General features: G+C 38.2%; 1 protein-coding gene and 1 pseudogene across 3 annotated transcripts; both read left to right on the forward strand.

Moving 5' to 3' along the window:
- The first annotated feature begins 371 nt into the window (after window positions 1-371).
- On the forward strand, window positions 372-27,652 carry ap1g2 (adaptor related protein complex 1 subunit gamma 2). Of its 3 annotated transcripts, none has more exons than XM_088350367.1 (22): window positions 372-526; window positions 3,546-3,748; window positions 3,853-3,977; window positions 9,220-9,361; window positions 10,118-10,214; window positions 10,296-10,372; window positions 10,613-10,708; window positions 12,124-12,204; window positions 12,310-12,408; window positions 12,483-12,538; window positions 14,257-14,370; window positions 14,452-14,592; window positions 16,669-16,723; window positions 19,313-19,435; window positions 20,382-20,471; window positions 20,554-20,681; window positions 20,773-20,877; window positions 21,944-22,085; window positions 22,411-22,558; window positions 23,634-23,785; window positions 25,814-25,912; window positions 26,931-27,652. In XM_088350367.1, the coding sequence occupies exons 2-22, from the start codon at window positions 3,548-3,550 to the stop codon at window positions 27,024-27,026; spliced, it is 2,367 nt and encodes a 788-aa protein (XP_088206493.1). In that variant the 5' UTR covers window positions 372-526; window positions 3,546-3,547; the 3' UTR covers window positions 27,027-27,652. The 3 variants fall into 3 exon arrangements, with proteins under 3 accessions (XP_088206493.1, XP_088206339.1, XP_088206418.1); XM_088350213.1 differs by lacking the exon at window positions 372-526 and adding an exon at window positions 646-895; XM_088350292.1 differs by lacking the exon at window positions 372-526 and adding an exon at window positions 646-848.
- LOC148373351 (U2 spliceosomal RNA) lies at window positions 25,025-25,180 on the forward strand (annotated as a pseudogene).
- Window positions 27,653-27,789: the final 137 nt, after the last annotated feature.

Below are 27,789 nucleotides of genomic sequence, written 5' to 3' on the forward strand. Positions count from 1 at the left end.
TGAATTAGAAGCAGAAAAAAATTTAAATAGGCATTTTAAAAAATACCTCCAGGTGGATTAATTTGTATTTACTGTATTTGAAGAAGCTCAATTACAGGGGGAGCTGACGTGATTGTCAATTATCTTGATTCTCAAAAAGAAAAACTTCGTAAAATAAAACAAGATTTATTATTTATAAACTAAATGATCTGTAAATTAATTTTGCTAATCGTGTTACTAATCTTAAGAGAAATGACTACTTACAAAAAATACAGAACCTTTAAAATATAGTATTTTAACAATTTTTTTCTTAAAAGACTTAAAATATTACACACTATCCCTTTAACGCGAGGCACAGAACACGGCAAGGGATTAGGGAAGTGAGGGGAAAACGACTGTAGACAATACTTTAGTTGGCATTCATGCTGACACGGAGCAAGGTGTATTGTTTTCAAAATAATACCTCAATTTTCTTTTTCAAATGCGATACAAGATTGCACTTGATGAGAATTATGTACGTGTTTATTTGGACCATTTTGTGGAGTTGGTAAGTGTGTGTACGGATAAGAGAATATAAAACTTTGAACTATAATTTAGAAACGTGAATTATTTTGAAAGCCCAAATAAGGAACCGGTTCCTCACTTGGGTCCATTGATTCATTTTCACGAGGACACCCACATACAGGTGTCAAACAGATTTTCCGGATGTATTCAAGAATATATTTACTTGTTATTTTTATAAGTATACGGTTTTTGTGTGTGTATTGTTTTTTATTTCAGTAATAACCTGCCGCGCCAGTCAACTGCCATGCTAATTGTTTGGCCTTTTTAGCTTGACATCTCCCACGGCTAGCAAGCGCTATCTAAAGGTTAGCCACCGGCTTCCCTGCCTGACTGACCTGTCTCATTGGCTAAGGTACAATCAAAACACTTTTGAAGTTAACTATATTAAGTTTGGAAAACTTTAAATGCAAATTAAACTACAGACCATCCAAGTGAGATTCTAGCAAATTGGTGAATGCCATCCTAAAGTCATTTGTTTCTAACAGCTGAAAATCTGAAATATCAACAAACAAACGTCAACCTTTTTATAGGGTATGTCAATTCTGAAGAGCAAAGGTAACAATAACGTCATGAAACAATACTTAATAAAGATCAAGTTTCCTGAGAAAAGTAAAATGCAATTCGTAGTAGATTTGATGTCACCGTGCTAGATTGAGAACAACGTGTTACCCAGAACTGCCAAAGTTAAACACAATTTAAATTTTGTATAATATTTATTCACCCCAAAAAAATATTAAGATCAAGTTTTCAAAATGAAGATACCATCTGCTCATTTTGCATCATTGATATCGAAACCACTGACCATATGTTCACCTAATGTGCAATTCTACAAAAGTTCTGGCGAGATATTCAGTTCAGGATCACTCCTGTCATCGTTACTTTTCGCGCCACTTTTTGCAGAGTTCGTATTACATTTGGACTTCTACAAAGCAAGAACGATGAAAAGAGCAATACATTTCGTTTTGAGTATTGCAATAAAATTTATCCGCAAAAAACAAAAAATGTAAACCCAATTTTTGGGGGGTCAAAATGTTGTATGTATGATAAACATTCCCAATGTGCAAGTGATATGCTTATTGTAGCCATATGTCCAAAAGTCCGGCCGGGGGGCACAGGCTCTTTGCTAAAATCAATATTATGTGGCCTGCCAGTCATGTTAACCACAGTATAAAATAAATTGGCATTCACCAAATGATGGCAGTATCCTTTTGGCCACCTCACCCCCGGCTTTCTGTGAGAATGTCGGCATAACGCTTTTCTGACATGGCGACTGTAACTAAAAAACAAAAGTTGATTGTGAGGGCTGCCGCTTTCAGGGCAAGTGGAAATATGAGTATTTTTATTTTTTTTACCGAAATCCAAATAAACTGATTTTCCAAGAGACTTTGGCTGTTTTCAAAGAATATAATGTCCAGAAGGCACTGCCAGACAAAACATGCTGACTACAAAAAGCTAACTGGAAACAAACGTTGTGAAAAGGGGAATTAACTGGAAGCTGTTTTAACGGTACCGCAGTCAAATGAAAATGCTAAGAAGTCCAGCTACGAGGCTGTGACGCTGATCACCAAGAACTGCAAACCTTTTACGGAGGGTGAATTTATTAAAGACTGTTCAAAGAATGCCAGGCTAAATAATCTGCCCTCAAACTTTTTCAGCTTACCAACTTTGACCTGCTTTCTGAAAGGTTTGGACACCCCTGGCTTATTCCTCACGAATTACCCCTTGTTCTGTGTTAAACATGTCTTAATTCATACTTTTCTTTTTCTTTTATTTATTTTGTTGGGGTTTTTTTGCTCTCTGTTTCTGCAACACTTTATGCTTCCTTAATAATATTTAATTTTGTATTGTTGTTTGACTGTTTCATTTTCATTCGATGCTCAAAATTTTTAAAGCTTTTGAAGTTAGCTAACATTGAAAAGTTAATCCATCATTTTTTTCATTCCAAAGCAAAATAAATTTGTTGTTGTTGATGCAACTTTGAATCCACCTCCAACGCATCAAATATCGAGCAATATCAGCACCAGACTTGAGTTTATTTGAAAATCTGCCAAAGCACTGTAAATTTTAAATTTGTATTTGTTGTTTAAGTGGTTTTGAGTTTTATCTATATTACATACCCGTCAACCCCAGCCAATTGCTCCCCATATTAAAGATTGCAATAATAAAGATTGTGATTATAAACCTTACAAACCCAACGCGGCAACTACAGTATTTACTCACAGTAACACAGACAATGTACACTAAAAACAAATAAAATTTGGGTAAACAAATGTATTTTATTTACCAATAAAACCACACAAAACGTTCTTTCAGCATCTTTCTTAGTTCTTTCCCCACTTGCAGTAAATTTAGGGTTGCTTACTATACGAAGCACTCCAGACCTTAACTTTTTACAAAAAACGTCACAATTTAGTTTAGTTTGCAAAAAAAAATTTGCCAGAGTAGATTTTCTACGCTGTATGTACTTTCATCACATGGCTGTAAACTCTCTCCCTGTCAGCATTAGAGTGAGGAAGACAGAGCTAAACTTTGTAAACCAATATCATAATTGCAAAGTGATTGTGCCCAAATGCACTTTTTTTTTAATTTAAATGTGTGACTCTGGACTAATTGGTCTTCCAGTGTTGCTTTTCTGAGGGAAGAAAGTATCAGGTCCTGGTAATATCTCTATTCATCTATTAATTCGATTCTGGGTTGAAATGGGCAAGACTAAATCGGTCTAGCAAAAAAAGTTTTAAAAAAAAACTTTTTTACGGTGTACACAACTTGAAATGATCAAAAACTAATAAAATACAGGGAAAACTTAAGTTGACAGGTATGATATTCATATCCACAATCTGATCGAACTTTACATCGATTTCTTCTGTTCATAACTGCCACCGTTTCTCTAAGTAATGTTTAACATATTTATATTTGTCCCCTTTTTCTTTCACACATTACATTAAAAAATACACAATGCACTTGCATACATACCCACTACACATGCATGCATACATACACAGCCATGTCGCCATCAATCCCATTACAGGAGATGATCCGGGCCATTAGGTCAGCCAGGACTCAGTGTGAGGAGCGCGGTGTCATTCAGAGGGAATGTGCTGCCATCCGGGCACAATTCAGACAATCAGATAATGATGGGAGATCTCATAACCTGGCCAAACTTCTCTATGTGCACATGCTTGGTTACCCCGCTCACTTTGGTCAGGTGAGAAGAGTTGAGCCTCAATCTCTGTCATTTGATCATTAAAATGCATTCCCCAAAACTTCTAAAGTGTGTAAATTATGAGAATGTTGTCTTCTTTCTGTTAGATGGAGTGTGTTCGGATGATAGCCAGTCCTCGCTACAGTGAAAAGCGTGTTGGCTATCTTGGAGCCATGATGCTGCTGGATGAGAAGCAGGATGCCAGTTTGCTCATCACCAATTCCATAAAGAAGTAAGGATCACATTCAGAACTATAAAGCTCATTGAGAAACTAGGAAAATAAACTGTGATTTATTTAACAGTTTCGATTTTTTTTAATAGCTGCACTTTCAAATGAGGATAAATTTGTCAACCATTGTATTTTCACATTTTTCAGGACAGTAAGGCTCACCCAAAATCACTAAATTGGCCAGAAATTTGAACGGGCACCTTATAATCTGGTTCGCCTTAAATACGGATAATTTTAGAAATGCATTCGTTATATAATTATATTTGTGCAATTATTGATCATTCTATATATGTTGCTGACCACAATAGCATAATGAAGGTATCAAACCTGGATAGTGACATTAAGAGCTCTAAATCTTCTCCTCCTGTCTGCTAGAGACATAGATCAAGTGCAAGAAGGCATTAAATACTATCTCATAATCACACTATTTTAGTCACAGTACCAGATACGAATGTTAGAGAAATGAGAAAAGAAAGTGAACACAAATTTTCATAAAATTTCTTTCACTTTTTCTCAGCTCACACTAAGCATTGTAGGTGACAACTGTTGAATACGTCCGGCCATGTGTTTATATTTTTCTGGATGACCTTTCTCAGTACAGAATCTTATGCGCTTCGTAAATACAGTATTTCAGTGGTCCCCAACCTTTTCTCTATCACCGACCAGTTTAATGTCTTGACAATATTCTTGCGGCCCAGCCTATTAACTATATCAACAACTTTGCACTGTGACCAAAAATAGAGTGATGACATAAAAACATAAGGCCTTTTTCTGTGTTGTCTGTATCCCTAGTGGTCTTGTGGATAGGATATGTCGCCCGCTCCTCCGAGTGTTATCAGCGATATATTTTGACCAATCAAACATTGCACGATTACGGTACCCATTTGCTAATGGTGCAAGTATAGCCCTTAATGTAGTTTTAAGTCCATGCTTCTTTATAGTCCGATGCGCATTATACAGTGGGAGCCAAATGTATTTGATCCCTTGCTGATTTTGTTGGTTTGCCCATGAATGAAGACATGAAAATGTTATTATTTTATTGATAGAGGCAATCTATTATGGAGAGACAAAACATAAAGACAAAAAGGAAATGCAATAAATAGCTTTAAATAATATATTTTAATTAGTTTGTACATCATCGAGGGAAAAAAATATTTGATCCCGCTAATCAAAAGCGCTTAGTTCTTAGTTAGTAAGTCTTTGTTTGCAAGCACAGCGGTCAGGTGTTTGTGCTAGTTAACCACAAGGTTAGCACATATGCCAGGGGGGTATTTTGTCTCACTTTTTTGCAGATGCTCTCTAAATCATTAAGGTTGATGGGCTTGCCAACTCGAACCTTCAGCTCCTTCCATAGATTTTCAGTTGGATTGAGATCCGGGTACTGGCTGGGCCTCTCCATTATCTTAATGTGCTTGGTTGCCTTTGCTGTATGCTTCAGGTGTTGGAAGATCCAACCGTGGCCCATTTTTATCTTCCTGGCATAGGGGAGGAGGTTGTCCCTCAGAACTGCACGCTAAATGGCTCAATCAATCTTCCCACTGATAATTTGAAGTAGCCCTCCGCTGCTGGCAGAGAAACACCCCCAAAATATGAGTTTTCCACTTCCTTGCTTGACATTAAACATGGTGTCCTTGGCATCATAGGCAGCCTTTTTCTTCCTCCACACATGGCAGTACTGCTGCACAATTTTGAGAAAAAAAAACAAATTGCAATTTTTTTTTTTTTTTGCAGACCAGTATTGCAATTTTCGGTTTTAAGAGGTGCATTTTTTTGTGATAGGTTTTTAAATTTTCTTGAGTACCTAACTCTTGGATGCATACAGTACATACATTCTTCTGTTAGTGGGGAAAAGTATAAAAATACTAATGGCATCATATCATACACATGTTTTGTGAGAAATACTCGGAATATGACAGGATTACAGTTTTTTTTTTGTTAAGGACTTTAAAGAATAACAACCCATGGGGTAATTTTTTACTCCCACTTATGCATTCAAGAGTTATTACTATTGACATTAGTATTTTATACATTTTCTAAGGTTATATAGATAGATAGATAGATAATTTATTCATCCCCGAAGGGAAATTCACATTTCCAGCAGCATCCCTGAGCTGAGAACAGTACAATAATAAAGCCAAAATAATACAATATACAAATACCCAGTGTAGCGTGTTATATAGAGTAACTGAATAGTGCTACACAGAATACATATTGCAGTAAGATTCGGTAATATCCAATGTAGGTGGTGTGGTTTAATGTGGGCCTTTACTCTGCCAGGTGGAGTTAAATAGCCTCATGGCATGAGGAAGAAAAGATCTCTTCAGTCTGTCCGTAGTACAAGACAGTGACAGCAGTCTGTCGCTGAAACTGCTCTTCTGTCTGGAGATAATGCTGTGTAGTGGATGCGATGGATTGTCCATGATTGACCTCAGCTTTTTCAGTGCTCGTCTCTCAGCTACTGTTGTTAGGCTGTCCAGCTCTTTGCCCACAACAGAGCTCGCTTTCCTAGCCAGTTTATTGAGACGAGAGGCATCCTTCTTCTTGACGCTGCCTCCCCAACACGCTGCCGCATAGAAGAGGGCGCTTGGCACTACTGTCTCATAGAATATTTTCAGGAGCTTTTTGCAGATGTTGAAGGAGGCCAGCCTTCTGAGGAAGTAAAGTCGGCTTTGCCCTTTCCTACATAGAGCTTCTGTGTTGGCAGTCCAGTCCAGTTTGTTCTCCAGCTGCACACCCAGGTATTTGTAGGTCTGGACAAATTCTACACATTCTCCCTTGATGGTTACAGGAACCGGGTGAGTTCTGGTTCTCCTGAAGTCCACCACCATCTCTCTGGTCTTGGTGGTGTTTAGGTGCAGGTGGTTTGCGTCGCTCCATCGGACAAAGTCCTGAATCAAGTTCCTGTACTCCTCCTCCTGCCCGTTTCTGATACATCCCACGATCGCAGTGTCGTCGGCAAACTTTTGCACATGGCAGGACTCAGAGTTGTACTTAAAGTCTGATGTATATAGAGTGAATAGGAACGGAGAGAGAACGGTCCCCTGCGGAGATCCTGTGCTGCTAACCACAGTGTCCGATGTACAGCCCCCCTGTTTCACATACTGGGGTCTGCCTGTCAGGTAGTCAGTAATCCATTTTACAAGGTGTGAGCTAACTCCCATCTCTGTCAGTTTCCTACTCAATAGCAGAGGCTGTATGGTTTTAAGGCACTGGAGAAGTCCAAAAATGTAATCCTCACAGCCCCCTTCGCTCTATGGTGACATCATACATACACGTCTTTGCTTTTCAGCTGTCAGACATAATTGTTAGGTTTCTAACTACAGGCATGTCAATGTTTACTTTTTTTATATTGTGATCAACTTTAAACTGGGGCCAGGTAAGGCTTTTTGGTATTGTCCCAGCTGCTTTCCAGCTAAGACTCCCATGCTACATTCATCTGTAGTATATGATTGCTAAAACAATTCAGACAAGAATAAAAACTTTCTATTTCTGTGCGTTCCAACTTAGATTACTCAATGTTAGTAGCACTTGCAGTGATTATTTCAGTTGGGGACAAAACTTGAGTGTTTCCTTTCAAAGGTGACCAAAACGGTCAAGATTCTTGAAACGTTTCAACAGCATTCAATTTACTTTGGGTACGTCTTGGATTCAGATTTTACGTGAATTTTACAGGGATTGAATTTAAGTAAACAGCGTCTTCTTCTGGGAAGATATGTTTGGGGTGCCTAGAAATCCCTGAAAAAAGCGCCATGTTATGTGATCACACAATTGCACTACCTCACATCGCAATGTCTATTAGATTTGTTTCATCGTGCAGGGTGGAGTTTTAGACCAAATCGTTCAATTTTGGTCTCATCTGACCACAGAACACTCTCCCAATCACTTTGTTTATCATTACAGTGATCATTTGCATACTTAATGCAGGCTGCCACATGTGCCTTCTTAAGCAGGGGTACCTTTCGGCCACTGCAGGATTTTAATCCACTGCAGCGCAAAGTGTGGCCAATAGTCTTTTTGGTGATTGGTCCCGGCTGCCTTGAGACCATTCAACAATTCCCGTTTAGTGGTTGCAGGACCACTTCCTGCAGTTACCATGATCATTGCCACCCCACGAGGAGAAATCCTCTTTGGAGCACCAGACAGAGGTCCATTGATGGTCACGTACTTATTAAATTTTCTCACGATAGCACCAATGGTTGTTACTTTAATTTCTAGTATGTTGCTGATGTTTTTTGTAGCCCATTCCAAATTCCTACTGAGGATGAGTGGTGCAGATAATGAATGAATGAATGGGCTTATTGTCTGATTCTGTGAACAAGTGTCATTCATGCAGGTTATTTGTAAGTACAGGTGTCTTGAATTCAGTTAATGAGTTGATTGGGAGGTGCTAACTGGTCTGTTGAAGCCAGAAATCCTATTACATAGTAGAGCCGCATGCGACTCTTGGCCAATCAGAATGCGGCTCTTGCCTCGTTTCATGTTTAGTTTTTTTCCCCTCTTAAAACACACTATAATCCATCAGAGTAAATGACAAACAATAAATAATATTTTAAAATTAATTTGGCAGATTTGTTTTTATGCTGCTCCGGACACATAACTGACTGCCAATCATCTGCGTAGGTTACGTCTAATACCGGGAAATTAAGTAAACATTTCATGAGCCTGCAGACTGTTACCCTCGTGGTCAAAATGGCAAAAGACAAAGCGAAACGGAAATAGTGTTATGTTATCTGTGTTATGGGATATAATATGTTTTTAATTATGTGTGTTTGTGTGTGTCTGTCAGTGCATGGTGTGGCTCTTTGACTCTCACAGTTAAACATTTCGGCTCTTTTTGTCAAATGTGATCACCACCCCTGTACTAGAGGATCAAATGATTATTTCCATCAATAAAACCTGAATTGAAATATATCATTTTTTAAATGTTTTTATTTTTAAATATTTTGTTATAGAATACATCTATAATTGAAGTATAGTATCACCATGTCTCTTTTAGCGGGCAAACCCTTAAAATCCACAACAGGGCAAATACTTTTCACTCTCATGTCCCTTATAGTGCGGAGAATACGGTATATACGATTGTAATGTAATGCGTTTCAAAATAGAATTTACCGGTTTCTTATCATTTTGTCTGGCTTATGGCGGGTGAGCGGAAATTTCTTCATACAATTTCTGGTAAAGAAGACAGTTTGGTGGAAAAATATAAGAACTCATACCATACAGTGTGTTTGTGCTTGTCTTTCAGTGACCTGTCTCACAGTAGCCAATATGTGCAGTCTCTGGCTCTATGCACACTGGCCTGCATTGGCTCAGCTGAGATGTGCAAAGACCTTGCTCCTGAGATGGACAGGTTGCTTCGGGGCTCTAACTCTTACATTAAAAAGAAGGTAGTGGTCTTCTCATCATTTACACATTGCAGTTAATCAAACATTATCTAGGGCTGTTATTTTAGTTTTTGGTAAATCGTTTTTTTATTCCGACCATTATTCACTTAATTGGATAAAGGGGAAATTATCTAATTTCAATTGTTGAATTCATAAATACAGCACTGGTTCAAATTATCATTGTAGAAGACATCAAATAATAATAATTTGGTTAGTGGTTTGGCCAGTACTATGTTAGGCAATCACCTAAAACGTTTAAGACTGAAATCATTTTCCTTCAATATTTTTATTAATCTATAAACCAATATTTTGTAAGGAATTTTGAAATACCTAACACCCACATTGAAGGCAATTTTAAAGATTTTTTTAAATGTATGAAAGTTACCAAATTGTGACCAAAGTGCTTTGGATTTGACGTCTCCAAAATGTTTGAAGTTTATTGGACACAATAACAATTTTCTTAAGACAAAGAAAAAAGACTTCATTATATAAATAGTTGGGGTATTATTTTGACGATCAATTCGCTTTTGCGCCTCTTACCACAGAAACATTATTTCTGTGTATGTCTTTGTAGAAGCTGGAAGTTAAACACAATTCAGGAGTTAGACAATTTGATGATAAAATAGTTAATCTATACATTTTAAGTTGGAAGGAATGAAAAATGTGCTCGTTGTATTGAACTTGTAAGAATTCTACACCTAGAATTCCAGAGGTAATCAATAAATTCTCAATTTGTTTTTTCTTTTCCTGTTTCCAAAGGCTGCACTGTGTGCCATCCACATTGTTAGAAAAGTTCCAGATCTCGGGGAGCTCTTCACCCCTACAGCACGCTCTCTCCTGGCAGAAAAACATCATGGTAAGTTTATTTTATCCATCCTTCTTCTGCCAACTTTCACTGTATTTCTATGCTCAATGTTTTGGTTCCGTCATTTTCAAGGTGTGCTTCATGGTGCTGTTGTGCTCATTACTGTTCTGTGTGAGTGCAATCCAGAGACCCTGGAGCGCTTCAGAAAGGTGCAAAGACAGCATTAACACTTGCACACACACTGACAACACATTAAGTTTAATTCAGGTACAAACCAAGATTTTGGCATGTAAATATTTGCCCTCTCTACTCTTCACTCCCTTGTTTACTCAGTAAAATGCTCTCAAACAATCTTTAAAAATGAACTTGAAAGTAACTCTTTAAGTTCTGTTTAATATTGGAGGTCATTGGCTGCCTCAATTTTGCACGGTGTCTTTTGTATATTGCAGGTAGTTCCAGATCTGGTTCGCATTATGAAAAGTTTGGTAACGTCCAGTTACTCTCCAGAGCATGATGTTGCAGGGATCAGTGACCCTTTCCTGCAGGTTTGTTTTCACTGTGATTATAGTGTGATGAAACAAATTCAGGGGGAAAGCAGACAAATCTGACACACGCCTACATTTTTGTTATTGACACCCTCAGACACCAACTCGAAGCAATTGAAAAAAATTGACCTCTTGTTTTAATACACTATTTTGTCTCACAAATATCAGTTGAAACTTGAAATGATGAAATTTGGCGCAGTGGTTAGCGCGTGTGCGGCACAGTTCTAAGGTCTTGGGAACCACCTGTGTGGGTTTAAATCCAGCTACCAGACTTACTGTGCGGAGTTTGTATGTTCTCCCCGTGCTTGCGTGGGTCTCCTCCGGGCGCTCCGGTTTCCTCCCACATTCCAAAGACATGCATTTCAGGTGGATTGGCCGGTCCAAATTGTCCCTAGGTGTGAATGAGCGAGCGAGTTGTCTGTCCCTGTGTGCCCTGCGATTGGCTGGCAACCAGTTCAGGGTGTCCCCTGCCCACTGCCCGATGATTCCTGGGATGGGCTCCAGCACCCCCGTGACCCTACTGAGGATAAGCGGTGCAGCTAATGAGATGAGATGAGATCTGTATATTTTAAAAGGGATGTTATGTGAAGATTTCAGTTTTTGCTTATACATTCACAAAAAGCATTTGTACAGTATTTGCTCACTGCCTATGGAACCTTTGTGCCACTACACCAGAAAAAATATGCATATCAACTTTTTCCATCATATTTTTATTTTTTAGATTATTATTCATTCCATTCTCGAATTTTAACCTTATTATTATTGGCTTACAAGAATTCTTCTCAATTATTTTCTGTCACGCCTCACTACTCGGAGAAGAAATCCTTTTGTTGAGCTCAAAACTTGATCTTATCACATAAAAAGTGAAAAGACTTATGATGAACTGTGAACGTTTTTACTTTAAAAAAAAAAACAACAACCTTACTTTAAAACCTTTAAAACGATGTAAAAAGTTTATATGAAAGAACAGGAAACTTATATAAAAATATGATGTTGCTCTTGTCTTTGTTTCTGTTTAGGTATCTTAATGCTTTTGAACTGCTTTCTACCCAATAATAATGAAAGAAGTACCATATTTTTCGGACTATAAGGCGCACACAAAGAAACAAAATTGGCCAGAAATTAGAAAATTCCCCTTACAACCCGGTGTGCCTCATATACCGCAGAATACAGAAACAGTTTTTTTGTGACTGATTAATCATTGCACTATTATATTCCGTAAGTTTATGAAGTGGACAAGAATTAAGTCGCAATTTAATGGACCTTATGTTTAAGAAATATGAGTTTTTTGGGGGTCTCCTTATAATTTGGTGCGTTTAGTGCAGAAAATACTATTTCAAAATTGAAGAACTCTGGCAGTTTTTTTCTGCATTTAACAGCTGTAATCTCAAAACGCAAGCATTTTTCATTCACAGGTGCGCATCCTGAGATTGCTGAGAATTCTCGGTCGCAACAACGAAGCAGCTAGTGACAACATGAATGATCTCCTCGCTCAGGTTTGTTTCATGCTTCCAGTGCATGTTGCTTTGTTTCATGACAGCTTGTTGGATTTACAAACGCTAACCCAGTCGATGATTTTGTTCGCATGTAATGCTGTATAGGTAGCCACCAACACAGATAGCACGAAGACTGTCGGCAATGCTGTGCTGTATGAGACTGTTCTTACAGTGCTAGACATCGAGTCAGAAAGTGGCCTCAGGGTGAGAGAGACATTTATCATGCTTAGTAGGGACTATGATGTAAAATAACAATTTTCCTAAACGGACACATTCAGATCCTTGCTGTGAACATCTTGGGCCGCTTCCTCCTGAATAACGACAGGAACATTCGGTCAGTGCAGTTAAACGGCATTCCAGCCCTCATTCCTCATGACCTCTCCCAGCTTTTGTGTCTTCTCTGAACATTATCCTTCTTTAATGCCATTTAAAACTTTGTGACATGTTGTCATCAGTCTGACTATCTCATCACCTTGTCCTGGTGTATTATCTTTGAAGCCACACTAAAAGGTCACTTTCTGTCTGCTAGGCAGGTTGAAGGCTCGTCAATTGATCCTCTGAGGCTTGTGATTGTAATATTTTCCATGCTCTTATCTTTAAAAGGGACATGGGGTCACTTTACAGGTTCGTCCAGTTTCCTAGGGGGACTTTTTCACTTTTTTGTAACTATGGAGGACCGATCTGGCTATATGTCGAAATAAATGTATAAATAAATAAATGCCTAAAGATACATTCCGTATGAATACAGATACTGCCCATCCTACGAACGAGTTAGGTTCCAAACAATCGTTCGTGAGTTGAATTTGTTCGTAAAGAAGCACTACAGTACTGTCCTCTACTAGGAAAAAGGTGCACACAATACAAAATCTAATTTACAGCTATGTCTGGATATTTTTCCACATTCTGAAGAAAATGATCGTATCTACCGTTTAGCGTAAGTGGAATGTTCGTAAGTCGGGGCGCGTCTGTACATTAACGCATAAATGAATCATGTAACACCTAAATAAATTACTTCAATAAAAAATGGATGATTGGCCTTTATTGTTATACAAGTATCCTTCCCCTTTCAGTGCAAGTTAAGCAAAATAAAAATGGTGAAAAAAAATTGTGCAAAAGGATAAAAAAAAAAAAACTACACTAATGAAATATGAATATGTGCAAATTCACAGTTGCAGTTGTACAGTACACAGTGCTCATGGACGCTGTCAGATGGGACTTCAGAGTGGTAATAGCTTTTGGAAAGAAGTTGTTCCTTATGTTGTTTGTTTTTGCTTTAATGGACCTGTAAAAGATCAAATAGCTGGGCACCTGTATGTAACCTGTCCTTAATGATATTTTGCTGAGGCAACAAGAAGAGTAGATTTTCAGCTAGGAGGGAAAAGGGCAGGCAATAATGCGCTGTGCTGCATTTACTGTCTTCTCCAGTCTCTTTTAATGCAATTCATTCATATATTTATGCATTTTATCATTTACTTTTTAATTTAGAATGGTATTTACATTGTCGTGTATTTTGTTGTGTATTTTGTCACAACAAAATGTGTTTCAAATGAAGGGGCGGGCAAAATTGAGCTTTTCACATATTGGGTGAGCGCTGAGTGCATCAATCAACTGTAATGCCTTTCTTTGTCACTGGTCCAATTACCTAATGGGTGAAAAGCTCTGGCAACTGTCCTGCCTCATTGTTTGAATAACCTTTTGTTTCTACATAACACATGACAAAATAACAGTACAAACGACTTAATACATGCTAAAAAAATACTATAATATATGACAACATGAATGACAAAATAAATTTCATGTGTCTAAATTTCATGATTTAGACACTATTTCTACATATGATACTATCGGTCCACCATGCATGACATTGATAGGACATTTTTCTGTTTCTGCTGACAACTGACGTATCAGTTGGGGATGATCATTTATCGGTTAATCACAATGTGCTGTGGGTCAAATAGTTTTTGTGTTAAGGAGTTGACATGTCTTAGTTTATTTTTCTTTCAGTTTTTCTTCACTTCATTTTTTTTTTTTATTACGTTTGTCTTTGTCCAGATACATTGCCATGACATCCCTGCAAAAAATAGTTGGAACAGACAACATTGCAGTTCAGCGTCACAGAGGAATAATAGTGGACTGCTTGAAAGACCCGGATGCTTCTGTGAAACGGTAACTTGCCTCCTGTACATGATTTTTTTTTTCCTCCAGATTTTGTTTCACCAGCTAAAGCCAAGAATCTGGTTTGTTCAGCCGTGCATTGGACCTCTCCTTAGCATTGGTGTCCGACACTAACATTCGCTCCATGATGAAGGAGCTGCTTGTGTTCCTTTCATCCTGTCCTCCCGAGCTCAAAGCTGAGACCACCAGCGGAATATTCCTAGCCGCTGAGAGGTGAGTGAATAAGCCATGACAATCATGTGCCTGAGTAAGCAGGCATGCAAATATTCAAAGTTTTATGGTATACCTCACTACTTCGCGGTTCCACGTTCACGGGTTCAGAGCTTCGCGGGTCTAAAAAATAATAATACTAAAATAAAAAAATATATTTTTTTTTTTATTATGATTTATTTTATTGTTTTTAAGCATTTTTGAAGTGGCGTCGCTACTTTGCAGATTTTCACTTTTCGCGGGTTGTTTTGGTCCCCATTAACCGGGTCTAAAAAATAATGAAAATAAAATGAAATAATGTAAAAAAAAAAAATATATATATATATATGTATATATATATATATATATATATATATATATATATTGATTATTGCTCCAGCGAAGGTCGGGGGGTCCCGTCCCTTTGCGTTGAGCCGACCAGATGAACCAGGTTTTTCCAATGCTGGCGGTCTTGTGCCAGCTGTTCTGCATCCTCTACAGCAACTCCGTGTTGTTGGAGGTCTCCCGCAATATATATATATATATATATATATATATATATATATATATATATATATATTGTATAAAAGTATAAAAATATAAATACAATATATATATATGTATATATATATTTTTTTATTTTATTTTTTTTTAGCATTTTTGAAGGGGCGTTGCTACTTCGCGGATTTTCACTTTTCGTGGGTGGTTTGGGTCCCCATTAACCGCGATAACCGAGGGATTACTGTATTCCAGTGTCATCTTACTCTTTAACAAAGGGTTTCTTGGCTCTCATTACAGCACAGTGGTACCGTGCTATAAGAGGTCCTCTAAACACGAAAATCTTAATGTCTTTTTTTGGAGAAACAATAATCATGCTCGCAATAAGAAGGAAAAAAATCCAGTTCACAAGCAGTCCCAGAGGCTACCTCTTGAGACCGCTCACTACTCTGACTGCTCACCTCCCGCATCAGTTCAGTCCGGTTTGTGCATGCCCTTTCCCACCGTCATATACCTGTATTATATCTGTTTTTGCAGCAAGTTTCTTTTGATTGCATCTCGTTAATGGCATTTAAGCATCTCTTTTTTTTACCTTAGCCGTGAGTTCCAGAAAGGGAAACGGTAAGGTGTCTAAAAAAATTGCGAAGCCAGGAAAGAATTTAAACAGCGCTTCTTTGAAATAATTTGAGGGAGGTTATATTCCTGTTGCAAAAAAAGCAACAAAGAGGTGGACGAACTAGAGAAGCTGGTATTTACAAAGGAGATGAGAGATGCTGGTTAAGTGGGAGGAAGCTGCTGCTTTTTAAAAAAAAAAAGAAACTTTTAACTGGACGTGCAACAGCTCTCTTTCATGACACTTGCCTCACACATTTAAGTAACATTTTGAAGGAAAAGCAAAGACAAATCTCTTTGGATGTTATTTTGAATTAAAAGTAAAGGCAATGCTAGTCCACTTAAAAGAGTAAAAGAAAGTGATGAATGAAAACTGAAACAGGCAAAAAATAAAGAATTGTGCTTGAATTTCTTCTGAGTGTTCACGTTCATTTAAAGTTACAGTAACTTAAAATTTAAGTGTACACTAAGTAATTGAGTATCATCAAAAGTCATGCGCTGTCACTCTCCCCCACTCCCGCACCAGCACATACCTTTGTTACGCTGAATTCCTCTTTGCTCGGTGCTCGTAATAAACTCTCCTTTTATTTTGTTAACATCATCTTATTTATCTTATTTGTGTCCTTTTTTGTTCAATTACTCTAAAAGTGTTTTTAGTGAACAGGAAGATGTGTTTTATAGCTATTTAGAGTTCACTTTGATATATTTGGGAGCTCGGCAATGGGCAAATTAGTGTTTAATTCATATTGAGAACATTTGTTTGTCACTCGAGTAATTTGAGCTACGAGCCCGACCCTGGAACAAATTGAACTTGTCTGAAGAGGTACTACTGTATGTAGCACATGTCTCTCTGTGTCATTGTCCGGAGACATTACTGACCATGGCATTACTGTGCAGGATTCTCTTCTGGCTGTGTGAAAATTATGGCACATTTTTAGATTTTGTTGCATGTTTCTGACTTTTTCTAAAGCAGCATTGTTTGTGTGTCAGGTACGCACCCTCCCAGCGCTGGCACATAGACACCATCCTGCATGTCCTCACCACGGTAAATTCTGAGCCCACAGTTATTTTGTCTTTGACCATTTAAACTCTTGCAACACCAGTCAGGTGTGCGACTCACTTGTTAACGGTGCACTGCTAGAAGAGATTTAAAAAACGTATGCATGACACTAAATTTCAGTTGGCCTTGTTACATAACTTCATCTACCTTTGATTTGTGGGTTGGGTGGCAATTAAAAACATGAAAACAGTAGCATTCTGTTTCATGTAGGACTTAGCAATGTGACAAAAAAGCAGCATCTTACAAATTACTACTTTTAATTGGCATGATGACTGAACAATAAGATATTATTTTGGAATTATGTATGTTGTGCCCCGGAAACTGGCATTATTAGCATGCTTGAAATAAGCGTTGTTTGCCATGACAGAAAGTATTTTTTTCTATGCTATGAAGTGGTGCTGTGTTCTTCCATTCCAGACATTACAGTCGTCTTCTAAATTGGAAACCAATGAAATGTACTGACTTAAAGAAAACCTTGTCATCTTTTTTGTCAGAATCTAGTGTTCCCTTCACCCTGAAATCTAGTGTTGTCTTCTCTTACGTTAGAAATTAGCATTTACCTCCACATTAAGAACAAGCGTCATATTCTTCTTCTCTGTCAGACACTAGCTTAATTTTGCCTGTTGAAAACTAACGTTGTCTTTTAAGCCGTAACTGTATGCTAAAATCTATTCTGGTTGTCTTGTACGCCAGATGTTCGCGGCATTTTAAATGTCGACTAGCGTTGACTTGTTCTAGGCTGGAAACTACTGTCTTTTCTATGGTAAAACTAGTGTTTTCTTCTATGTATATTGCCTCAAAAGCTTGTATAGTCTTTTTCCAAAATATGAGCTCAGTTACATAACGGGCTCAGAGCGTATTAAAAAGGTAGTAAATTAAATCCAGGAAAAAGGGAGAAAAGATGTGCTGAATCCAGGCTATTGGCTGCCAGAAATTTTATGTGAATAGATATCGCCCAGTAAACCAACTAAGGGCTTTTCTTTAAAAAAAATAAAAAAAATTAAAAAAAATGTCGAGATTATTTAAGTCTTTAAATAGACATTGTGTATATTTAGCGCCTCCTTGTGGACTAAATTTAAAAATTTGAACAAGCAAAAATCCGGGAACAATCATATAAACATGCTTTTTTTTTTTTTTTTAAATACTCATGGTTTGGAAATATATCTACATATTTATTAATTAATTATGTGCCGGCGAAGGCGCACAAAGCTAGGTGGCAAGTAAATTGGAAAAAAATATGGTGCGGTTTATTAATCTGTTTTTTGTATTCTTTTCTGTGCTTCAGAGCACCTGTTGTAGATTGTTCTACTCAATACAACGACATATAGTGGTTAAAGATAATACAATGTCCCTTTAACGACGTAATCTTGTCTGCACATCATTTACTTAACGTATGTTTATCAGTGTTTGAAATAACGTCTGCCCTGACGCCCGGGGCGTGCATCTTTCACGTCGGGCGTACAACTTGCAAAACTTCTCTGCCCGGGTGGCCGACAACTTTTTCAAGAAAAAAATAATCTAAGCAAAGCAACATTGCACGAATGAAGATGAGTAAATACAGGTACAAACTGATGGCAGATGGAAAACAGCGATGTCATATACATCCAATGAATGTTATAAGTAGATTTACAATAGACTTAATTTTAACGTGTTGTTCCGTTATATATTCTGATTATCAATCCATAATACTTTGCAACAATGGTTTTTTTTTTTGTTGCGATTAGTCGTCTTATTGTGTTTCAAGTTGGGAAAAATGGGGCAGGCAACTTTATGGCTGGTGTCCGGTAACTTTTTGTCATGAGTTTCAGACACTGATTTGTATATAAATATTATTGATCACAAATGTGTATGCTTGCCATATGCATTTGTGTAAAACACGCATTGTAACCATGTGTGCAATGATTGATTGCTGACCACCATCACAAAACATTGGCTGCAACAGTGATCGAACCTAGGTCTCAGAGGTGGAAGCACCAAATCCTTACCACCGGACCACCAGTGATATAGATAAGATATGAAAAGGCATTTGGTTTGATCGCATTGTCGTACTTTTTTTAGGGACAGTACCAGTGTCAAATGTTAGAGAAGGGAAAAAAAACAGTCGTCCTGAGAGTGTGTCTGTTGATAATTGGACACACATTAAATCAATATTTTTTTAATTTATTTTTATGTTGGTGTTGTGCACATATTCAACAACATTTGCCACTTACAATGCTTTAAACAGAAGAACATAATACAATTTGTTGTCATTGTAACATGAAATGCACAACAAAACTAACATTCGTCTCTGATACTATGTATAAAAATAGTGTGGTGATGGGATGAAATGGAATGCTTGTTCCTGTGCCATCCGTTCCTGTGGTCCATTGGTCAGGATTTGCACTCACCGCCGCAACCCGGGTTCAATTCCTGTTGCATCCAACCGGGAGGTTTAATCTGAGTAAAAGTAAAAAGACAATGCAAACTTCTCTTTTTATGTGACAGAAAAGTCAAATACAGAGCATGTTCTTTCCCTGCATCAGGAGTCTTGTGCATTTAAGCGTGCGCTATTTGTTGTCTTTCCTAAATCGCCAGGCTGGAGGTTATGTCAGAGATGAGACTGTTCCTAACCTGATCCTGCTCATCACCAACGCTTCTGACCTTCACTGTTACACCGTCCACAAGCTTTACCGAGCTCTGTTTACAGATATTTCTCAGGTGTGTGCTTGTTTTTTTAACATGTAGACTATTTGTTTTGGATCATCGTTTTCATGTTCCAGACAGACTCTCAGCATCTTTGTTGAAGAAACAAACAAGTACTGTATTTTCCGCAATATAAGAATTATAAGGCGCACCTCCCAAAAAATTGTCTTTCGTCATGTATTTTTCATTCTTAAGGCGCACAGGACTATTTAGGCGCATAAAATGATTAATTATTCGTGTAGTTAATAAGTATCGCTGATTAAAATTCCAAAACATTGTTTGCAATGGGAATGGACCCAGATCAAAGTGGTTAGTGTGCCAACATTCAACCACTAGACAGTAGTAGGACAGCGTTGTAAATGACATGCAAAAAAAAAGACATTCGACCTAATCTCTTTATCGGACTCTGTTTTTACTCACGGTGCCAGAAAAACTGATTTAAATTGTGCATTCTGAAAGTCTAAAGAGTCTCTCTACTTCTTCACCTTTTGTCAACAACATCTCTGTTTGAAATGCTTACACACTTAAAAGAGCTTTTAGAGTAACTCCTTGAAAGACTTTATTTTCTTTGCTGTCTTTCACAACGTTACTGATGCTTAGGTGTAGAAGTGGAGATAGCTACACGTATCTGAATGCACTATGCAAATCAGTGTTTCTGGCATTATGAAAATGGTATGATAATGAGATAAGCTCTCAACGCCTTTTTGTATGTCATCTGTAAGTGTCAGGACCCTCACTGCCATATTTAAGGTTCACAACCATTGCCTATCGTTAGTGATTGTTTAATTCTTGCTCAAGTTTTACGTACAATCTTGTGTAGTAACGCACACCTATAAATACTGTATGCATTTCCAATTGTATCCATTGCATTCTGCAGTATATCATGCACACCTTAGTAATAAGACAGACTGTCCGGAAAATATGATACTTAATTCAACTTTGTTTTTTGGGTTCTCTGCAGCAACCACTAGTTCAGGTGGCATGCTGGTGCATAGGAGAATATGGGGACCTGCTACTCAGGGGGGAGTGCCAGGAGATGGAGCCCATTGAAGTAAAAAGAAAACACTGCTACTACTAGTTTTATCTTGGGGTAAAATGTTAATTCACAATTTGGGAAATCTTTCCAATTGTAGGTGACTGCGGACAAAGCGTTGGATGCTCTGGAAACAGTCCTCCAGTCTCACATGTCCACGCCGGCGACAAGGGGCTTTGCTCTCACTGCCACCATGAAACTGAGCACCCGCATAGATGACAATGTCGAGTATGGCACACTTTCATTGTGGCCAGTTGTCCGAACTGTACATTGAAATTATTGTCAATCTGTTTCCATATGTCCCTGTTTTTGTTTTCAGTCGCATACGAAGTATTGTAAGCATTTATGGCAGCTGTATTGATGTGGAGCTCCAGCAGAGGGCAGTGGAGTACAACGCGCTCTTCAAAAAATACGACCACATGAGGTTTGAAATTTTGTAATTTGTTTATTGTCTGCGATTGACAGCCTATTTAAATAAAAATAATACGTTTAATGTATAAAGTTGTCAAAGATATGAGACCTGCATGGGGTCAAGAAACAACTCTAACACCTTAGCATTGGTATCACGAATGGCCAAAAACCAGAGAGGCCAAAAACGTTGCCTAAGAGGGACTGACCGTGGCAGAAACCAAGATGTGGTCGGACATTAAAGTGGAGGCCAAGAAACGGATTACCCTTCACAGCAGAAGTGTGAGCGTGACACGTGGGGGGAAAAAGGACCACGGAACTCACTCCCACAGGGGAGAAGCTGGCGGGTTCATTGGGGATGATCCTTATATTTTATTTATTTTACTTTGTCTTTTCAAATGTACTCCTCATATGTGAAAGTAATGTTTTATTTTTCTGGCACAAACATATCAATTTCAGATACTTTCTTTGGTTTAATCCATCTGCCATTGGCTTCCCCGTTTCTCCAGATTTTTTGCTTACAACAGGGCTGTAGAGCTCCCATTAAAGTCTGCCCATTCTCATGTCGTTTTTTTTTTTTATAATTACCAAACGTTGCTTAAAAATGGCGTATGCCTTGTTTTGTGCGTATGTAGTCCGAGAAATAAAGCCCCAGGCACTGGTCTGCTGACTCGGTCTGTATCAATCACAGGCTATAGACTACTGGGGTTTCAGATCTTATTTCAGGTGGCACAGCATTCCACAGCACCAGGCCCAAATGAAAAAGGCTCTTGAGCCTGCGGATTTGTTCTTTGCTCTTGGAGTTAAAGTAGACCAGAATTTTCCGAGTGGAGGCTCCAAACAGGAACATGTAGGGCACGACTAAATCAGAAGGTCAAGAAAGGGCAAGTTCTTGCAAACTTTAGAATGTTAGTAACAAACCTTAAGGGAGCCAGTGCACAGCAGCTAAAATTGGGGTGATATAATCAAACTTTCTAGTCTTAGTCAGAACTCTTGTTACCTTTGACTCAATGTGTTAAATGGTAAGAAGTCTCAGTATGTTGATCAGTTTTCACCTGTTAAGATGTTCATTGTGTCCTCAGGGCAGCTGTGCTGGAGAGAATGCCAGTGATTGAGCGCAACTCTCCGGGCATTAACAAAGGGGACTCTACGGGGGATGTCGTCAAAGAGACGGAAGCGGGAAAGATAAAGCAGAACCAACTGCCACAAGAAAATACCAGCCAGGTAAAATTCTGAGGCTGTCAAGAGGGGTGGATACTAATTTTAATATATTTTTGCGTGCTCAAATTTTCAACAGCGCTTTAGTTTGTTTATTGTGGCATACATTGTTGATCAATTATTTGTCAGGCTAGATCTTTACATAAAATTTAAGATATTTGCGCCTTTTGCTAAAATAAAAGTTTTGAAATTAATCAACTTGTTAATATGTAATGTTTTGCTTTTTTTTTTTTTTTTTTTTTTTTTTTTTTTTTTTTTTTTGGGTAATGTGAGTTCTTTCACTATTTAATATGATGCAATGACTTTTTCATGCTGTCTTTGTTTTCTAAAGGTTTGCGATCTTTTGGACCTGCTTGGGGACTCAAAGGAGTCTGTTCAGGCAAACACCATACCCGTCCAGCCCGCAAACACAACTAAGCCTGTTGGAGGCAACCTTCTGGATCTTTTGGGGGGCTTTGAGCCCGCCCCCATAGTGACAGGTTCGAGTTCTGTATTTATCTGTGTACAAAGCACACACCAACTTTTTGGTTAGAAATTTGTACTTCATTTTCTTCTACTTTTCCTCATCTCTGACTTTGAGGTCTAGTCGCAGCGGTGAGAGTTTAGTTTCCTACGTACTGGACTACCAGTGGGACACATGACATATAAATAAGCATTTGGCCTTATCTCAGTACCAAAGTATTTTTATTCACGGTGCCAGAAACAACATAGTGTATACGTCAAAAACGTTTCTGTTTAATATGCAAATAGATAGATAGATAGATAGATAGATACTTTATTAATCCCCGAAGGGAAATTCACATTTCCATTCACATGAAAGAACTTGTATAGTAGTTTATTTAAAGACTTTCTGTCTCTGTCTTTTGCAACCTTATTACTGTATACGTTGCAGAGACTCACATGGATGAGGCGTTAGATTTCATCTCATCACACTCTTTTTATTCACGATACCAGAAACAAATGTTATTTTTGGGCTTTTTTTCTTTTATATCTTTCTAGACAACTTTTCTTCCTCCTTTCTTTAACATTTGTCTCTAGCACTGTGACTAAAAATGGGGTGATAATTAGATGAAACCAAATGCCTTCTCGTTTGTTTTTTATATCACTGGAGGTCCACTGGTAAGGCTTCGGCGCTCTCACCGCTGCCACACGGGTTCGATTTCCGTTGCATCCAATGTTTGCGATAGTGGTCAGCGATATTTTTGGATAATTCAACCACTGCACAAATACGGTACTGTCCTACCGTAAAACCTCATGTAACGTGCACCAAGCAGTTATTTTGCAGGTAATAATAAGTGCGCATTATACACCTATAAATATGCTGTGGCCTTTCTTGTGTTCCTCAGAAAGGGAAAACGTAATGATTTGTTGGGGAAATGAGGCCTACATTTAATGAATGAAAAAGAGTTCTGTGGAAAAGGTATTACTGTTATAATTGATTTACAAATCTGAATCAAGAGACTGATACAGGCTTTCCACGTGTGGCCCATAACTTTGTTTTTTTAAATCACGTTTTGTGCGATGATTGTTTATTATGTTTACTTGTCTTCATAGCCCTTGCTGTCACAGTGTATGAGAAAAATGGTGTCACCTTGACACTCAGCAGCGAGAAACAGTCCGAATTTGACGTTATAGTGACCCTGAGAGGCTGCAACACCTCTGATGCGGATGTCACCAGCTTTGCTCTTCAGGCTGCTGTGCCAAAGGTTTGTTGCTGGTTCCTCCTTTGTTCAGTCAATCAAACATTGAGAACCAATGCAGATAAATTATGGACTTGAGAGTCATGAGCTTATCAGTACTGGTGGCATCTCTCCAGGTGAGCTTTAAAGACTACGTTTACATGGAGGCAATTATTCATTTGGAAAGGGAATATTGATGTCTGTGCCCAGAGACAAACAAGTAACCCCGCATTCATGCCATTTGCAAGTATTCCAATGACAAAGCCCAAACAGAAGGGAATTCATTATGCAAAAAAATGTGGTTTCTGCATTTAACTTTTGATATTAAAGTAGCTGTACAGAATTTGGACATTTTTAACTCTCTGCCACCATCCTCTGACTTAGAGTCATGATTGGACCCTTAGTCAACTCGATCATGATGACACGCAAGTACATGCATTTCTTAGATATTTTTTTTTTCATCTTTTGGTTTGGCGTTTGGATTGTATTTGAGAAGGCCTGTTCTTACCGTCAACATTTTCTTGCAACACCAACAAATCGAAAGAAAAATGTGGGGACGAGCATGAAGCTACTATCCACCCTACCCTCATTCCCCCTACCTCATATAACCCGAACAGCTTTTCTAAAAATAGGATAAAAGCAGATAGGCAGGCTGTAAAAAAATATAAGGGTTCCTTGAACTCATTTGGGTATTGTTAACACATACTTACTGGAGATAATATTATTTCAACTTATTAAGGATACCTCAAACAACGCACCCCACCATTACATAAAAGAGGATTTCAGTCATGTCCCTCGCCACGTTCAACTAAATGCAATGCTCCGAAAGTAAGCCCAATTGCTGCTGTGCTCTTAAGTGGCTAGTCAAAAGCGTTGACCCACACTATTTATGGATGGATACAACTGTGACATTTACCATATATAGATGGATACACCTGTGGAATTTTGGCCGTGGAAGCAAAAAATAAAATGTAGATGTCCTGGAGAAATCAACCAATACACATTAGGCTTTTTTAAATAAGTTTGTGTTTATTATGAAGCACAGTACAGTTTGGCCTTTTAATGTGATCTGCTACTGTGGCAACACCATACATTTACACAAACACATTGAAAAGTACCGTTACTTCGGAATAATATCACTCAAGTAGAAGTAAAAAGTAGTCATTCAAATTATTACTCAAGTAAAAGCAAGTGCATGCTGTTCAGATCATCCACTAAAAGTACAGCGCTGCGCTTTCGGCCGAAGGAATATATTAGTGCTGATGCAGTACTTCCAGGAATGGTGAAATAACACTTTATGCCTGGATAATGCTCTTGCCATGATCTTTGATTTTTGCAAACCGGAGATGGAATAAGAGCTTGCTCTGTCCACTCCACGCATCGGCCCGGTATTGCAGTACCTCCGGGAACGGTGCATTCGCAATGATCGCAGCAAGGCTTTAGGGCTAGGACCTTAGCTTGGCCTTTTGGCTGAGAGTAAGTGTACCGGCTCCTAGGCTTTGTAGCGTATTATGAACTAACCGATAACGGATAATGGATAATGAATAACGAAGATAGAACAATAACCCTTAAAAACCCCACTAAGGAAAAAAACATGCAATGAGATTGGACATGGCAGTCCAAGTGTAAACATGTAATAAACACTTTAAAAAGAAAAAAAAGATAGACTATCAAAATTAAAGGCAGACATTTTTTTACAACCTTGTCCTTAGAGACTGGCCTATGTTATAATGGTAGTGCAATGTTGGTGAATGAGAAAAAATATTGCTTTATAAAAATAGTGCAACAAAAATAAATGCAATACCGTTTAGCAGCATGGCCTTTGGGGAAAAGGCTGTCTCTGAGCCTGTTTGTCCTATTTTTGAGGGACCTATAGCCCCTGCCAGAGGGCAACAGGTCAAAGACGTGGTGGCCGCGGTGGAATGTGTCCTGTATCATGTTGCTGGCTCTGCTACGGTATCAGAAGTCTTTAAGCCTGGGCTGGGAGCAGCCGATGATCTTCTGGGCTGTGCCGGTTACTCTGTTTTGAACTTTTTTTGTTTTTGATGATTTAAGAGTGTCCAATTGCACATGAAAGCCCCCAGTGGAGACATCCTTCCTGCTGGAGGCTTAGCCCAAGTGACCCAGTTGGTACTTCTCAACAATCCAAACAAGGTGAGACACACTGATAGCCGTTATTATTTGTATGATTGTATTGAATTGTTCGGACTATAAAAGGCACCAGATTATAAGGCGCACCTCCCCAAAAATATATATTTCATATATTTTTTCATACACAAGGCGCATACAATTTAAACTGTCGCCTGTTACGTGTATGAAATTGAAACTACAGTAAAAGTCACAGTGTACGGTATTTAATAATGCAATGTAAGTATTGCTGAATCAAATTTGAAAAGATAGTATGCAATAGGAATTGAACCCGGATCGCAATGACACTTTACCACTAGGCGACCATTGTTACAGATGACATACCAAAAGGCATTAGAGATGAGCTCATTATCACACTATTATTACTCACAGTGGAGGAAACACTCATTTGTGTAGTGTATTCTGATAAGTTGAACAGTCTCTCCATTTCTTTATCTGTGAGTGAATAACGTTGCATTATGTACACATACCTAAAAGACCTTGTATAGCATTTTGTTGAAAGACTTTGTTTTCCGTCTTTTGCAACGTTAACATTGCACAGGTGAAGAAGTGGAAAGACTCTTTAACCTATCAGAATGCACTATGCAAATCACCTTTTCTGGCACAGTGAGTAAAAATAGCGTGATCATGATATAAACTAATGCCTTTTTGTATGTCATTTGTACCAGTGTTGGCGCCCTCACCGCAACAACCCGGGTTCGAATTCCATTGCATGCAATGTATTGTAATTTGGGTCAGCAATGTATATACCATTTATTGCAATTTGGGGTCAGTGATGATTGCTTAAATTCTACCGTAAAACCTCCAGTAGTAGCACACACCAATACTTACGGTATGCGATTCTAATCTTATCAACCGTATTCTGCTGTCTATAAGGTTATAATACGTGCTTTCAATTTATTGGGCAATTTGGGGTTTTTAGATACGCCTTTTGCCTTGTAGTCCAGACAATTCTGTAATCGATTTGATCATGTAGTTAAACAATTGAGGAAACATGATACTCAAGTTCCATCCCTGCTTGTAGGTGAACTTAAAAATGAGGATACGGATCTCTTACTGCAGCCGAGGATCGACCCTCCAGGACACCGTTCAAGTTGATTCCTTTCCTGGGATGTCCTGATGAACACCTAAGTTATATCAGACCTCCACACCATCATTCTTCAGATAACTGATGTGGGTGTTTTGTTGAAACTTTGATCCAGAGAACAAGACCTCGTATTCTATTCTATGGAATACTGTAACCGAAAAACACTCAAGTATTAGTTATTAAATGATCCCCTAGCTGTAATGTTCAGGGTTTTGAATACTAGTTTATCTGACCTGCATTGGTATTTTGAGTTGGTTCTTACTGGGAGCTGTTGAATGTCTGTGGCTTGCCATTTCCACACACTCCAAACAGTTTAGAAATCACTCCGCTCACTACTAACAAAAACAATCACTACTTCATCAGACATCACAACTTTCCTTTTCTCTTGTGCCTTCATCCTTTTTCATTTGTCATTTGGGGTTTTTCCTTATGGACTAAGGGTTTGATTGCAATGCTAATCGGCATTTCAATCACTGCAATAAATATGCAAAATTCCATGAATTCCAGTTCGCTGATTTACATTTATTGATTGGTTTAATTTTAAAGAAATGCTTTTACCAGAAAAAGGGGCTGGAATATATGACAAAGTCTTCAAATAATTGGAAATCTTGAGTGTCTGAATCAAATGAGATTTCATATTAAAAACTTGCAGCCTTGAAGATGTGTGTGGTTGTTTTTTTACAAATAAAAAATGGTTTGTGCAGCAATGTGTGCTCATATACTCTTATTTAACCAATGTATACTCTGGAGCAGGGGTCTCAAACTCGCAGCCTTGTCCAATGACAGGCAAGTCATT

This window comes from Urocampus carinirostris, chromosome 1 (assembly GCF_059441175.1).
Source record: "Urocampus carinirostris isolate Australia breed hairy pipefish chromosome 1, RoL_Ucar_1.0, whole genome shotgun sequence".
Lineage (NCBI taxonomy): Eukaryota > Metazoa > Chordata > Actinopteri > Syngnathiformes > Syngnathidae > Urocampus > Urocampus carinirostris.

Coding starts and splice junctions, on each gene's coding strand:
- ap1g2 (XM_088350367.1), top strand. CDS start 3,548: ATGTCGCCATCAATCCCATTACAGGAGATGATCCGGGCCATTAGGTCA. Junction 20,472..20,553: donor AGGAGATGGAGCCCATTGAA/GTAAAAAGAAAA, acceptor TTCCAATTGTAG/GTGACTGCGGACAAAGCGTT. Junction 22,086..22,410: donor CACAAGAAAATACCAGCCAG/GTAAAATTCTGA, acceptor TGTTTTCTAAAG/GTTTGCGATCTTTTGGACCT.